General features: G+C 46.7%; 1 protein-coding gene across 1 annotated transcript in view; it reads right to left on the reverse strand.

Annotated features, from left to right (window-relative positions):
• The window catches only part of LOC124034983 (pyruvate dehydrogenase phosphatase regulatory subunit, mitochondrial-like), a gene marked incomplete at both ends in the record, with an annotated part of 16,495 nt that extends 5,000 nt beyond the window's left edge, over positions 1-11,495 (reverse strand). The window contains 6 exon segments of the mRNA XM_046348374.1: positions 2,907-3,099; positions 4,185-4,334; positions 5,529-5,646; positions 6,901-7,022; positions 10,185-10,348; positions 11,414-11,495. Coding sequence (XP_046204330.1) covers positions 2,907-3,099; positions 4,185-4,334; positions 5,529-5,646; positions 6,901-7,022; positions 10,185-10,348; positions 11,414-11,495 — 829 coding nt within the window.
• Between the last annotated feature and the right edge of the window lie 1,670 nt (positions 11,496-13,165).

Below are 13,165 nucleotides of genomic sequence, written 5' to 3' on the forward strand. Positions count from 1 at the left end.
TACCACATCTACCATAGTATCTACCAATACCACATCTACCATAGTATCTACCAATACCACATCTACCATAGTATCTACCAATACCACATCTACCATAGTATCTACCAATACCACATCTACCATAGTATCTACCAATACCACATCTACCATAGTATCTACCAATACCACATCTACCAATACCACATCTACCATAGTATCTACCAATACCACATCTACCATAGTATCTACCAATACCACATCTACCAATACCACATCTACCATAGTATCTACCAATACCACATCTACCAATACCACATCTACCATAGTATCTACCAATACCACATCTACCAATACCACATCTACCATAGTATCCACCAATACCACATCTACCATAGTATCTACCAATACCACATCTACCAATACCACATCTACCATAGTATCTACCAATACCACATCTACCATAGTATCTACCAATACCACATCTACCATAGTATCTACCAATACCACATCTACCATAGTATCTACCAATACCACATCTACCATAGTATCTACCAATACCACATCTACCATAGTATCTACCAATACCACATCTACCAATACCACATCTACCATAGTATCTACCAATACCACATCTACCATAGTATCTACCAATACCACATCTACCATAGTATCTACCAATACCACATCTACCATAGTATCTACCAATACCACATCTACCATAGTATCTACCAATACCACATCTACCATAGTATCTACCAATACCACATCTACCAATACCACATCTACCATAGTATCTACCAATACCACATCTACCATAGTATCTACCAATACCACATCTACCAATACCACATCTACCATAGTATCTACCAATACCACATCTACCATAGTATCTACCAATACCACATCTACCATAGTATCTACCAATACCACATCTACCATAGTATCTACCAATACCACATCTACCAATACCACATCTACCATAGTATCTACCAATACCACATCTACCATAGTATCTACCAATACCACATCTACCATAGTATCTACCAATACCACATCTACCATAGTATCTACCAATACCACATCTACCATAGTATCTACCAATACCACATCTACCAATACCACATCTACCATAGTATCTACCAATACCACATACCATAGTATCTACCAATACCACATCTACCATAGTATCTACCAATACCACATCTACCATAGTATCTACCAATACCACATCTACCATAGTATCTACCAATACCACATCTACCATAGTATCTACCAATACCACATCTACCATAGTATCTACCAATACCACATCTACCATAGTATCTACCAATACCACATCTACCATAGTATCTACCAATACCACATCTACCATAGTATCTACCAATACCACATCTACCATAGTATCTACCAATACCACATCTACCATAGTATCTACCAATACCACATCTACCATAGTAAGATTCTACAATACCACATCTACCATAGTAAGATTCTACAATACCACATCTACCATAGTAAGATTCTACAATACCACATCTACCATAGTAAGATTCTACAATACCACATCTACCATAGTAACATTCTACAATACCACATCTACCATAGTAAGATTCTACAATACCACATCTACCATAGTAAGATTCTACAATACCACATCTACCATAGTATCTACCATACTCAGGCTACCATACTCCATGCTCCATGGGGAGAACACGAAACAGAGTAATATTAGGTTCAATACTCCGTCGACCATACTCAGGCTACCATACTCAGGCTACCATACTCAGGCTACCATACTCAGGCTACCATACTCAGGCTACCATACTCAGGCTACCATACTCAGGCTACCATACTCAGGCTACCATACTCAGGCTACCATACTCAGGCTACCATACTCAGGCTACCATACTCAGGCTACCATACTACCATACTCAGGCTACCATACTCCTTCTACCATACTCGGGCTACCATACTCAGGCTACCATACTCAGGCTACCATACTCAGGCTACCATACTCAGGCTACCATACTCGGGCTACCATACTCAGGCTACCATACTCAGGCTACCATACTCAGGCTACCATACTCAGGCTACCATACTCCATGCTCCATGGGGAGAACATGAAACAGAGTAATATTAGGTTCAATACTCCGTCGACCATACTCAGGCTACCATACTCCGGAAATGTCCTGTCGTTCAACCCTAAAGTAGATGTACTGGAAATGTCCTGTGGTTCTCACTCTCAACCCTAAAGTAGATGTACTGGAAATGTCCTGTGGTTCTCACTCCCAACCCTAAAGTAGATGTACTGGAAATGTCCTGTGGTTCTCACTCTCAACCCTAAAGTAGATGTACTGGAAATGTCCTGTGGTTCTCACTCTCAACCCTAAAGTAGATGTACTGGAAATGTCCTGTGGTTCTCACTCTCAACCCTAAAGTAGATGTACTGGAAATGTCCTGTGGTTCTCACTCCCAACCCTAAAGTAGATGTACTGGAAATGTCCTGTGGTTCTCACTCCCAACCCTAAAGTAGATGTACTGGAAATGTCCTGTGGTTCTCACTCTCAACCCTAAAGTAGATGTACTGGAAATGTCCTGTCGTTCTCACTCCCAACCCTAAAGTAGATGTACTGGAAATGTCCTGTGGTTCTCACTCTCAACCCTAAAGTAGATGTACTGGAAATGTCCTGTCGTTCTCACTCCCAACCCTAAAGTAGATGTACTGGAAATGTCCTGTCGTTCTCTCTCCCAACCCTAAAGTAGATGTACTGGAAATGTCCTGTGGTTCTCACTCTCAACCCTAAAGTAGATGTACTGGAAATGTCCTGTGGTTCTCACTCTCAACCCTAAAGTAGATGTACTGGAAATGTCCTGTCGTTCTCACTCCCAACCCTAAAGTAGATGTACTGGAAATGTCCTCTCCTTACTTTCCTGCTCCGCCAGCGAAGGCCAGGCCAGAGGCATTCATTCCAGCCAGGACGAAGTAGCCGTGCACCCCCGGTGTCTCCCCCATCAGACAGCGCATGTCTGGGGTGAACGACTCAGGACAGTTGACCAGCTGCTGGATCTCACACACCTCTAGTTCTGGCATCCTCCTCAACAGGGCTGACAGCATGGGTTCTACAGGGGGGAGGGAGAGAGGGGGTGAGAGAGGGGGTAAGGTAGAGAAACACCTCTAGTTCTGGCATCCTCCTCAACAGGGCTGACAGTATGGGTTCTACAGGGGGGAGGGAGAGAGGGGGTGAGAGAGGGGGTTAGGTAGAGACACTATAAACCGGTCAGTTACTATGGTATATAACCACCTCGCATAAACACAGTATATAACCAGTATGGGTTCGATTCCCACTGGGGACAACCCATACTGTCTCAGTTGGTAATAGTGGGACACCAACATCATGGGTTCGATTCCCACTGGGGACAACCCATACTGTCTCAGTTGGTAAGAGTGTGCGCCAACATCATGGGTTCGAATCCCACTTGGGACAACCCATACTGTCTCAGTTGGTGAGAGTGGGACACCAACATCATGGGTTCGATTCCCACTTGGGACAACCCATACTGTCTCAGTTGGTAAGAGTGTGCGCCAACATCATGGGTTCGATTCCCACTGGGGACAACCCATACTGTCTCAGTTGGTAATAGTGGGACACCAACATCATGGGTTCGATTCCCACTGGGGCCAACCCATAAAGGTCTCAGTTGGTAAGATTGTGCACCAACATCATGGGTTCGATTCCCACTGGGGACAACCCATACTGTCTCAGTTGGTAATAGTGGGACACCAACATCATGGGTTCGATTCCCACTGGGGACAACCCATACTGTCTCAGTTGGTAAGATTGTGCACCAACATCATGGGTTCGATTCCCACTTGGGACAACCCATACTGTCTCAGTTGGTAAGAGTGTGCGCCAACATCATGGGTTCGATTCCCACTTGGGACAACCCATACTGTCTCAGTTGGTGAGAGTGGGACACCAACATCATGGGTTCGATTCCCACTTGGGACAACCCATACTGTCTCAGTTGGTGAGAGTGTGCGCCAACATCATGGGTTCGATTCCCACTGGGGACAACCCATTTTAAAATGTATGCACTCACAGCACAAAGTAAATGGAAAACGAAATGGACTCCATGTTTTACAGTAGCCGTGGCAACATAAACAGAATAGGGCGCCATTATAGAAAAATCACCCCGTCTCTTACCGAAGTGGTCCCAGTCCTCCTGCATGGTCTGAATCTCCAGCTGGTTACGTCCCTCGGTGAAGATGGGTTTAGGGTTCTTCTCAAATCCTCCAGACAGGACCCCTCCCTGCCATGCTCTCACATAGATCCTCCCATCCATATCCATCACCACTAGAGAGAACACACAGAGATACACAGTTACAACACAGTCTAACCCTGACCCCTGACCTCACATAGATCCTCCCATCCATATCCATCACCACTAGAGAGAACACACAGAGATACACAGTTACAACACAGTCTAACCCTGACCCCTGACCTCACATAGATCCTCCCATCCATATCCATCACCACTAGAGAGAACACACAGAGATACAGTTATAACACAGTCTAACCCTGACCCCTGACCTCACATAGATCCTCCCATCCATATCCATCACCACTAGAGAGAACACACAGAGATACACAGTTACAACACAGTCTAACCCTGACCACCAGACAGGACAGAGCTCAGGCCAGCGGAGGCTCCTCAGAGAAGGAAGGGGAGGACCATCTTCCTCAGTGAATTTCATAAACATTTAAATAGTAAAACATTAAAAAGGTTATCCCATTTAGATAAAACTAAAACTAAAAAAATATTTGCATGTTACCAAGTCATTGATTAAAACAATCAGTTTTGGAATGAAGGTCACAGTAGCCTCAGCAGCACCATAGTGTAGCCGGAGGACAGCTAGTTTCCGTCCTCCTCTGGGCACATCGACTTCAAAACAAAACCTAGGAGGCTCATGGTTCTCACCCCCTTCCATAGACTTACACAGTAATTACGACAACTTCCGGAGGACGTTCTCCAACCTATGGATGTTACATTGAACTGGGTGAATATGAATGACAGTAACCTAAACCTGTCACTGTTACATTGAACTGGGTGAATATGAATGACAGTAACCTAAACCTGTCACTGTTACATTGAACTGGGTGAATGACAGTAACCTAAACCTGTCACTGTTACATTGAACTGGGTGAATATGAATGACAGTTATCCAATACGCTGTAATAGAAATAAGGCCGTGCTCATCTGGACTGAGCGGTACCAGCTCTAACTCCGTCTGGACTGAGCGGTACCAGCTCTAACTCCTTCTGGACTGAGCGGTACCAGCTCTAACTCCTTCTGGACTGAGCGGTACCAGCTCTAACTCCTTAAAGAAACCATACGTGGATTATTTGTATCTGGGCTGTAGAGGAGGGAGTCTCACCTGGGGTTCTTGGCTGTAGAGGAGGGAGTCTCACCTGGGGTTCTGGGCTGTAGAGGAGGGAGTCTCACCTGGGGTTCTGGGCTGTAGAGGCTCTGAGAGGAGGTAGTCTCACCTGGGGTGCTGGGCTGTAGAGGCTCTGGTAGAGGTTTGGAGAGCAGGTAGAAGTGTTCACATCCATGGAGAGGAACAGACACCTTGGTCTCACTGGCCTGGCCCAGCTCATACGCCCACTGTAGAACATATATAGAACAGTTATAACACATCATATAGCATTCATAACCCCCTATTATATGAAGACTTGTAGAGGAACAGACACCCTGGTTTCACTGGCCTGGCCCAGCTCCCTCAGAAACAGCTAGATACAACACTTCACTGGTCTGGTCCAGCTCCCTCAGAGACAGCTAGATACAACACTTCACTGGTCTGGTCCAGCTCCCTCAGAAACAGCTAGATACAACACTTCACTGGTCTGGTCCAGCTCCCTCAGAGACAGCTAGATACAACACTTCACTGGTCTGGTCCAGCTCCCTCAGAAACAGCTAGATACAACACTTCACTGGCCCAGCTCCCTCAGAGACAGCTTGATACAACACTTCACTGGTCCAGCTCCCTCAGAGACAGCTTGATACAACACTTCACTGGCCCAGCTCCCTCAGAGACAGCTTGATACAACACTTCACTGGCCCAGCTCCCTCAGAGACAGCTTGATACAACACTTCACTGGCCCAGCTCCCTCAGAGACAGCTTGATACAACACTTCACTGGTCTGGTCCAGCTCCCTCAGAGACAGCTTGATACAACACTTCACTGGCCCAGCTCCCTCAGAGACAGCTAGATACAACACTTCACTGGCCCAGCTCCCGCAGAGACAGCTAGATACAACACTTCACTGGCCCAGCTCCCGCAGAGACAGCTAGATACAACACTTCACTGGCCCAGCTCCCTCAGAGACAGCTAGATACAACACTTCACTGGCCCAGCTCCCTCAGAGACAGCTAGATTACAACACTTCCCTGGCCCAGCTCCCTCAGAGACAGCTAGATACAACACTTCACTGGCCCAGCTCCCGCAGAGACAGCTAGATACAACACTTCACTGGCCCAGCTCCCTCAGAGACAGCTAGATACAACACTTCACTGGTCTGGTCCAGCTCCCTCAGAGACAGCTAGATACAACACTTCACTGGCCCAGCTCCCTCAGAGACAGCTAGATACAACACTTCACTGGTCTGGTCCAGCTCCCTCAGAGACAGCCAGTTACAACACTTCATATACAGCATGACTGTGTCCCAAATGGTTCCTTATTCTAGTGCACTAAATAGGACTCATCCTATCATTCATAGCGTGTTATGAAACCTTACAGATCAGTTGGGCTGAAGAGAGCTGTCTAGCTGTTAACTGTCTAAAGACTGGTAGAGGGATAGACCCCATGTCATGTACAGTCACACACACACACACACACACACGTAATGGATAGAGGTTCACCTGTCCTGCACAGTTGACAAAGTATTCACACTCGATGGCTCCTCTGTCCGTCTCCACAGCCGTCACATGTCCCTTCTCCATCATCACATGGTTAACTGTGGTGCGCTCATGGATCTGGACTCCTGGTGATCAGAACATGGTTAACTGTGGTGCGCTCATGGATCTGGACTCCTGTAGATCAGAACATGGATCTGGACTCCTGTAGATCAGAACATGGTTAACTGTGGTGAGCTCATGGATCTGGACTCCTGTAGATCAGAACATGGTTAACTGTGGTGCCTCATGGATCTGGACTCCTGTAGATCAGAACATGGTTAACTGTGGTGCGCTCATGGATCTGGACTCCTGTAGATCAGAACATGGATCTGGACTCCTGTAGATCAGAACATGGTTAACTGTGGTGAGCTCATGGATCTGGACTCCTGTAGATCAGAACATGGTTAACTGTGGTGAGCTCATGGATCTGGACTCCTGTAGATCAGAACATGGATCTGGACTCCTGTAGATCAGAACATGGTTAACTGTGGTGAGCTCATGGATCTGGACTCCTGTAGATCAGAACATGGTTAACTGTGGTGCCTCATGGATCTGGACTCCTGTAGATCAGAACATGGTTAACTGTGGTGAGCTCATGGATCTGGACTCCTGTAGATCAGAACATGGTTAACTGTGGTGAGCTCATGGATCCGGACTCCTGTAGATCAGAACATGGTTAACTGTTGAAGTCAGAAGTTTACATTCACCGTAACCAAATGCATTTAAACTAAGTTTTTCCACAATTCCTGACATTTGATCCTAGTATAAATTCCCTGTCTTAGGTCAGTTAGGATCACCACTTTGTTTTAAGAATGTGAATAATAGTAGAGAGAATGATTTATTTCAGCTTTTATTTCTTTCATCACATTCTGTGGGTCAGAAGTTTACATACACTCAATTAGAATTTGGTAGCATTGCTTTTAAATTGTTTAACTTCAGTCAAAGGTTTCAGGTAGCCCTCCAAAAGCTTCCCACAATAAGTTGGGTGAATTTTGGCCCATTCCTCCTGACAGAGCTGGTGTAACTGAGTCAGGTTTGTAGGCCTCCTTGCTCGCACACACTTTTTCAGTTCTGCCCACAAATGTTCTATAGGATTGAGGTCAGGGCTTTGTGATGGCCACTCCAATACCTTGACTTTGTTGTCCTTAAGCCATTTTGCCACAACTTTGGAAGTAAGCTTGGGGTCATTGTCCATTTGGAAGACCAATTTGCGACCAAGCTTTACCTTCCTGTCTGATGTCTTGAGATGTTGATTCAATATATCCACGTAATTTTCCATCCTCATGATGCCATCTATTTTGTGAAGTGCACCAGTCCCTCCTGCAGCAAAGCACCCCCACAACATGATGATGCCAGCCCTGTGCTTCACGGTTGGGATGGTGTTCTTCGGCTTGGAAGCCTCCCCCTTTTTCCTCCAAACATTACGATGGTCATTATGGCCAAACAGTTCTATTTTTGTTTCATCAGACCAGAGGACATTTCTCCAAAAAGTACAATCTTTGTCCCCATGTGCAGTTGCAAACCATAGTCTGACTTTTTTATAGCGGTTTTGGAGCAGTGGCTTCTTCCTTGCTGAGCGGCCTTTCAGGTTATGTCGATATAGGATATATACTCGCGTACTGTTGTTTGTAAAGATGAATGTGGTACCTTCAGACATTTGGAAATTTCTCCCAAGGATGAACCAGATTTGTGGAGGTCTACAATTATTTTATCTGAGGTCTTGGCTGATTTCTTTTGATTTTCCCATGATGTCAAGCAAAGAGGCACTGAGTTTGAAGGTAGGCCTTGAAATACATCCACAGGTTCACCACCAATTGACTCAAATGATGTCAATTAGCCTATCAGAAGCTTCTAAAGCCATGACCTCATTTTCTGGAATTTTTCAAGCTGTTTAAAGGCAGTTAATTTAGTGTATATAAACTTCTGACCCAAGGGAATTGTGATATAATTCACTGTAAGTGAAATAATCTGTCTGAAAACAATTGTTGTAAAATTTACTTGTGTCATGCATAAAGTAGATGTCCTAACCGACTTGCCAAAAATATAGTTGGTTAACAAGACATTTGTGGAGTGGTTGAAAAACGAGTTTTAATGACTCCAACCTAAGTGTAACTTCCAACTTCAAAATGTACATGTATTCATGTAGAAAGGTACAATGTGATCAAACATGACAAACACTATCAATAGTTCATCGTTCGTTTGATTGGAGTAGCATGATGTCAAATTAGCCAAAGAGGTGCCCCCTGGGCACCGACTAACTCACTCTGCTTGACATGCCACACCCTGGCCCCTTAGCAGGCCACACCTTGGCAGGCCACACCCTGGCAGGCCACACCCTGGCAGGCCACACCCTGGTAGGCCACACCCTGGCAGGCCACACCCTGGCAGGCCACACCCTGGCAGGCCACACCCTGGCCCCTTGACAGGCCACACCCTGGCAGGCCACACCCTGGCAGGCCACATCCTGGCAGGCCACACCCTGGCAGGCCACACCCTGGCAGGCCACACCCTGGCAGGCCACACCCTGGCAGGCCACACCCTGGCAGGCCACACCCTGGCAGGCCACACCCTGGCAGGCCACACCCTGGGTCCTTGGCAGGCCACACCCTGGCAGGCCACACCTTGGCAGGCCACACCCTGGCAGGCCACACCCTGGCAGGCCACACCTTGGCAGGCCACACCCTGGCAGGCCACACCCTGGCAGGCCACACCCTGGCAGGCCACACCTTGGCAGGCCACACCTTGGCAGGCCACACCTTGGCAGGCCACACCTTGGCAGGCCACACCTTGGCAGGCCACACCTTGGCAGGCCACACCTTGGCAGGCCACACCTTGACCCTTGGCAGGCCACACCTTGGCAGGCCACACCTTGGCAGGCCACACCTGGGCCCTTGGCAGGCCACACCCTGGCAGGCCACACCTTGGCAGGCCACACCTTGGCAGGCCACACCTTGGCAGGCCACAACTTGGACCTTCCCTCCAGAAGCCTTGCTTTCTGGCTTCATTACATTCTAACTGATGGTGAGAAACCACATGGTTGTAACTTTCTATTGAAACCTCCACTACAGATAGGCTTGCAGGATTTTTCCTAAAACTCAGTTTTTCCAGAAATCCCAGTTGGAAAATTCCCCCAAATCAGGATGGAACAAGCAGGAAATCTGGAATCATCCAATCAGGATTTCTGGAAAACCTGGGAATTTTTGGTTTGCAAGCCGAACAATAGTCCATCCTTGGTTTTACTGTCTCACCGTGTCCGGCTGCTGCTGTGGCGAGGGCGTGGTTGACGTCAGGAGGTGACACCACGGCATCCCCCGGCAGGTGGAGCGCCCCCACCAGGTCATGAATATTCACCAGGGGGTGGAGCTTGGACACCTCTTTGGGTTTGATCACGTTACAGGGGATCCCCATCACACTGAGGAGGGAGGAGAGAGAGGAGGGAGGAGAGAGGGGAGAGAGAGAGGAGGGAGGAGAGAGAGGGGAGAGAGAGGGGAGAGAGGAGAGAGGGAAGAGAGAGGGAAGAGAGGAGAGAGAGGGGAGGGAGGAGAGAGGGGAGAGAGGGAGGAGAGAGGGGAGAGAGAGGGGAGGGAGGAGAGAGGGAAGAGGGGAGAGGGGAGGAGGAGAGAGGGAGGAGAGAGGGAAGAGGAGAGAGAGGGGAGGGAGGAGAGAGGGGAGAGAGAGAGGAGGGAGGAGAGAGGGAAGAGAGAGGGAAGAGAGGAGAGAGAGGGAAGAGGGGAGGAGGAGAGAGGGAGGGGGAGAGAGGGAAGAGGGAGGAGGAGAGAGGGGAGGGAGGAGAGAGGGAAGAGGGGAGGGAGGAGAGAGGGAAGGAGGAGAGAGGGGAGGGAGGAGAGAGGGAGGAGAGAGAGGAGAGGGGAGGGAGGGAGAGAGGGGAGGGAGGAGAGAGGGGGAGAGAGGAGAGGGAGGAGAGAGGGAGGAGAGGGGAGGGAGGAGAGAGGGGGAGGGAGGAGAGAGGGAGGAGAGAGGGGAGAGGGGAGGGAGGAGAGAGGGAGGAGAGAGGGGGAGAGGGGAGGGAGGAGAGAGGGAGGAGAGAGGGAGGAGAGAGGGAGGAGAGAGAGGGGAGAGAGAGGGGAGGGAGGGGAGGGAGGAGAGAGGGGAGAGAGGGAGGAGAGAGGGAAGAGAGGAGAGAGGGAAGAGAGGAGAGAGGAGGGAGGAGAGAGGAGAGAGGGGAGGAGGAGAGAGGGGAGGAGGAGAGAGGGAGAGAGGGAGAGAGAGGGAAGAGGAGAGAGGTTAGGGAGAGACTGGACCGGAAAGAGAGTACTGAGCTATAATTCAGACCAGAGGATAGGGTCAGGGAGACTCTGAACCGGAGAGAGAGTGCTGAGCTATAATTCAGACCAGAGGAGAGACCGGGTCAGGGAGAGACTGGACCGGAGAGAGAGTACTGAGCTATAATTCAGACCAGAGGAGAGACCGGGTCAGGGAGGGGAGGGAAGAGAAAGGCGGTTAGGGAGGGACTTACTTCAGCCTGGATGCCAGGCGCTTCAGGGAGAGGAAACGGTCCTGATTCTGGGCCAGACATAGAGAGCCTGTTTTCACGTAACCTGGAACAAACACACACACACACACATATTAGGACTGCCAAGTCATGAGTCATCTCGTTTTAAACCACACAAGGCAACGCCCTACCATACTCTCTGGATGTTGGCACAAGACTAAATACCACTGGTAAATCTGTTGTTCCACAAGACTAATTACCACTGGTAAATCTGTTGTTCCACAAGACTAAATACCACTGGTAAATCTGTTTTTATACAAGACTAAATACCACTGGTAAATCTGTGTTTATACAAGACTAAATACCACTGGTAAATCTGTTGTTCCACAAGACTAAATACCACTGGTAAATCTGTTGTTTATACAAGACTAAATACCACTGGTAAATCTGTGTTTATACAAGACTAAATACCACTGGTAAATCTGTTGTTCCACAAGACTAAATACCACTGGTAAATCTGTTGTTTATACAAGACTAAATACCACTGGTAAATCTGTTGTTCCACAAGACTAAATACCACTGGTAAATCTGTGTTTATACAAGACTAAATACCACTGGTAAATCTGTGTTTATACAAGACTAAATACCACTGGTAAATCTGTTGTTCCACAAGACTAAATACCACTGGTAAATCTGTTGTTCCACAAGACTAAATACCACTGGTAAATCTGTTGTTAAACAAGACTAAATACCACTGGTAAATCTGTTGTTCCACAAGACTAAATAACACTGGTAAATCTGTTGTTCCACAAGACTAAATACCACTGGTAAATCTGTTGTTCCACAAGACTAAATACCACTGGTAAATCTGTTGTTCCACAAGACTAAATACCACTGGTAAATCTGTTGTTCCACAAGACTAAATACCACTGGTAAATCTGTTACAAGTTCCACTGGTAAAGACTAAATACCACTGGTAAATCTGTGTTTATACAAGACTAAATACCACTGGTAAATCTGTTGTTCCACAAGAATAAATACCACTGGTAAATCTGTTAAACAAGTTAAATCTGTGTTTACAAGACTAAATACCACTGGTAAATCTGTTGTTGACTAAATACCACTGGTAAATCTGTGTTTATACAAGACTAAATACCACTGGTAAATCTGTTGTTCCACAAGACTAAATACCACTGGTAAATCTGTTGTTTAAATCAAGACTAAATACCACTGGTAAATCTGTTGTTCCACAAGACTAAATACCACTGGTAAATCTGTTGTTCCACAAGACTAAATACCACTGGTAAATCTGTTGTTCCACAAGACTAAATACCACTGGTAAATCTGTTGTTCCACAAGACTAAATACCACTGGTAAATCTGTTGTTCCACAAGACTAAATACCACTGGTAAATCTGTGTTTAAATACCACTGGTAAAGACTAAATACCACTGGTAAATCTGTTGTTACAAGACTAAATACCACTGGTAAATCTGTTGTTCCACAAGACTAAATACCACTGGTAAATCTGTTGTTCCACAAGACTAAATACCACTGGTAAATCTGTTTCCACAAGACTAAATACCACTGGTAAATCTGTTGTTCCACAAGACTAAATACCACTGGTAAATCTGACTAAATACCACTGGTAAATCTGTTATACAAGACTAAATACCACTGGTAAATCTGTTGTTCCACAAGACTAAATACCACTGGTAAATCTGTGTTTATACAAGACTAAATACCACTGGTAAATCTGTTGTTCCATTAAGACTAA

Source organism: Oncorhynchus gorbuscha, linkage group LG05, assembly GCF_021184085.1.
Source record: "Oncorhynchus gorbuscha isolate QuinsamMale2020 ecotype Even-year linkage group LG05, OgorEven_v1.0, whole genome shotgun sequence".
NCBI classification, from domain to species: Eukaryota; Metazoa; Chordata; class Actinopteri; order Salmoniformes; family Salmonidae; genus Oncorhynchus; species Oncorhynchus gorbuscha.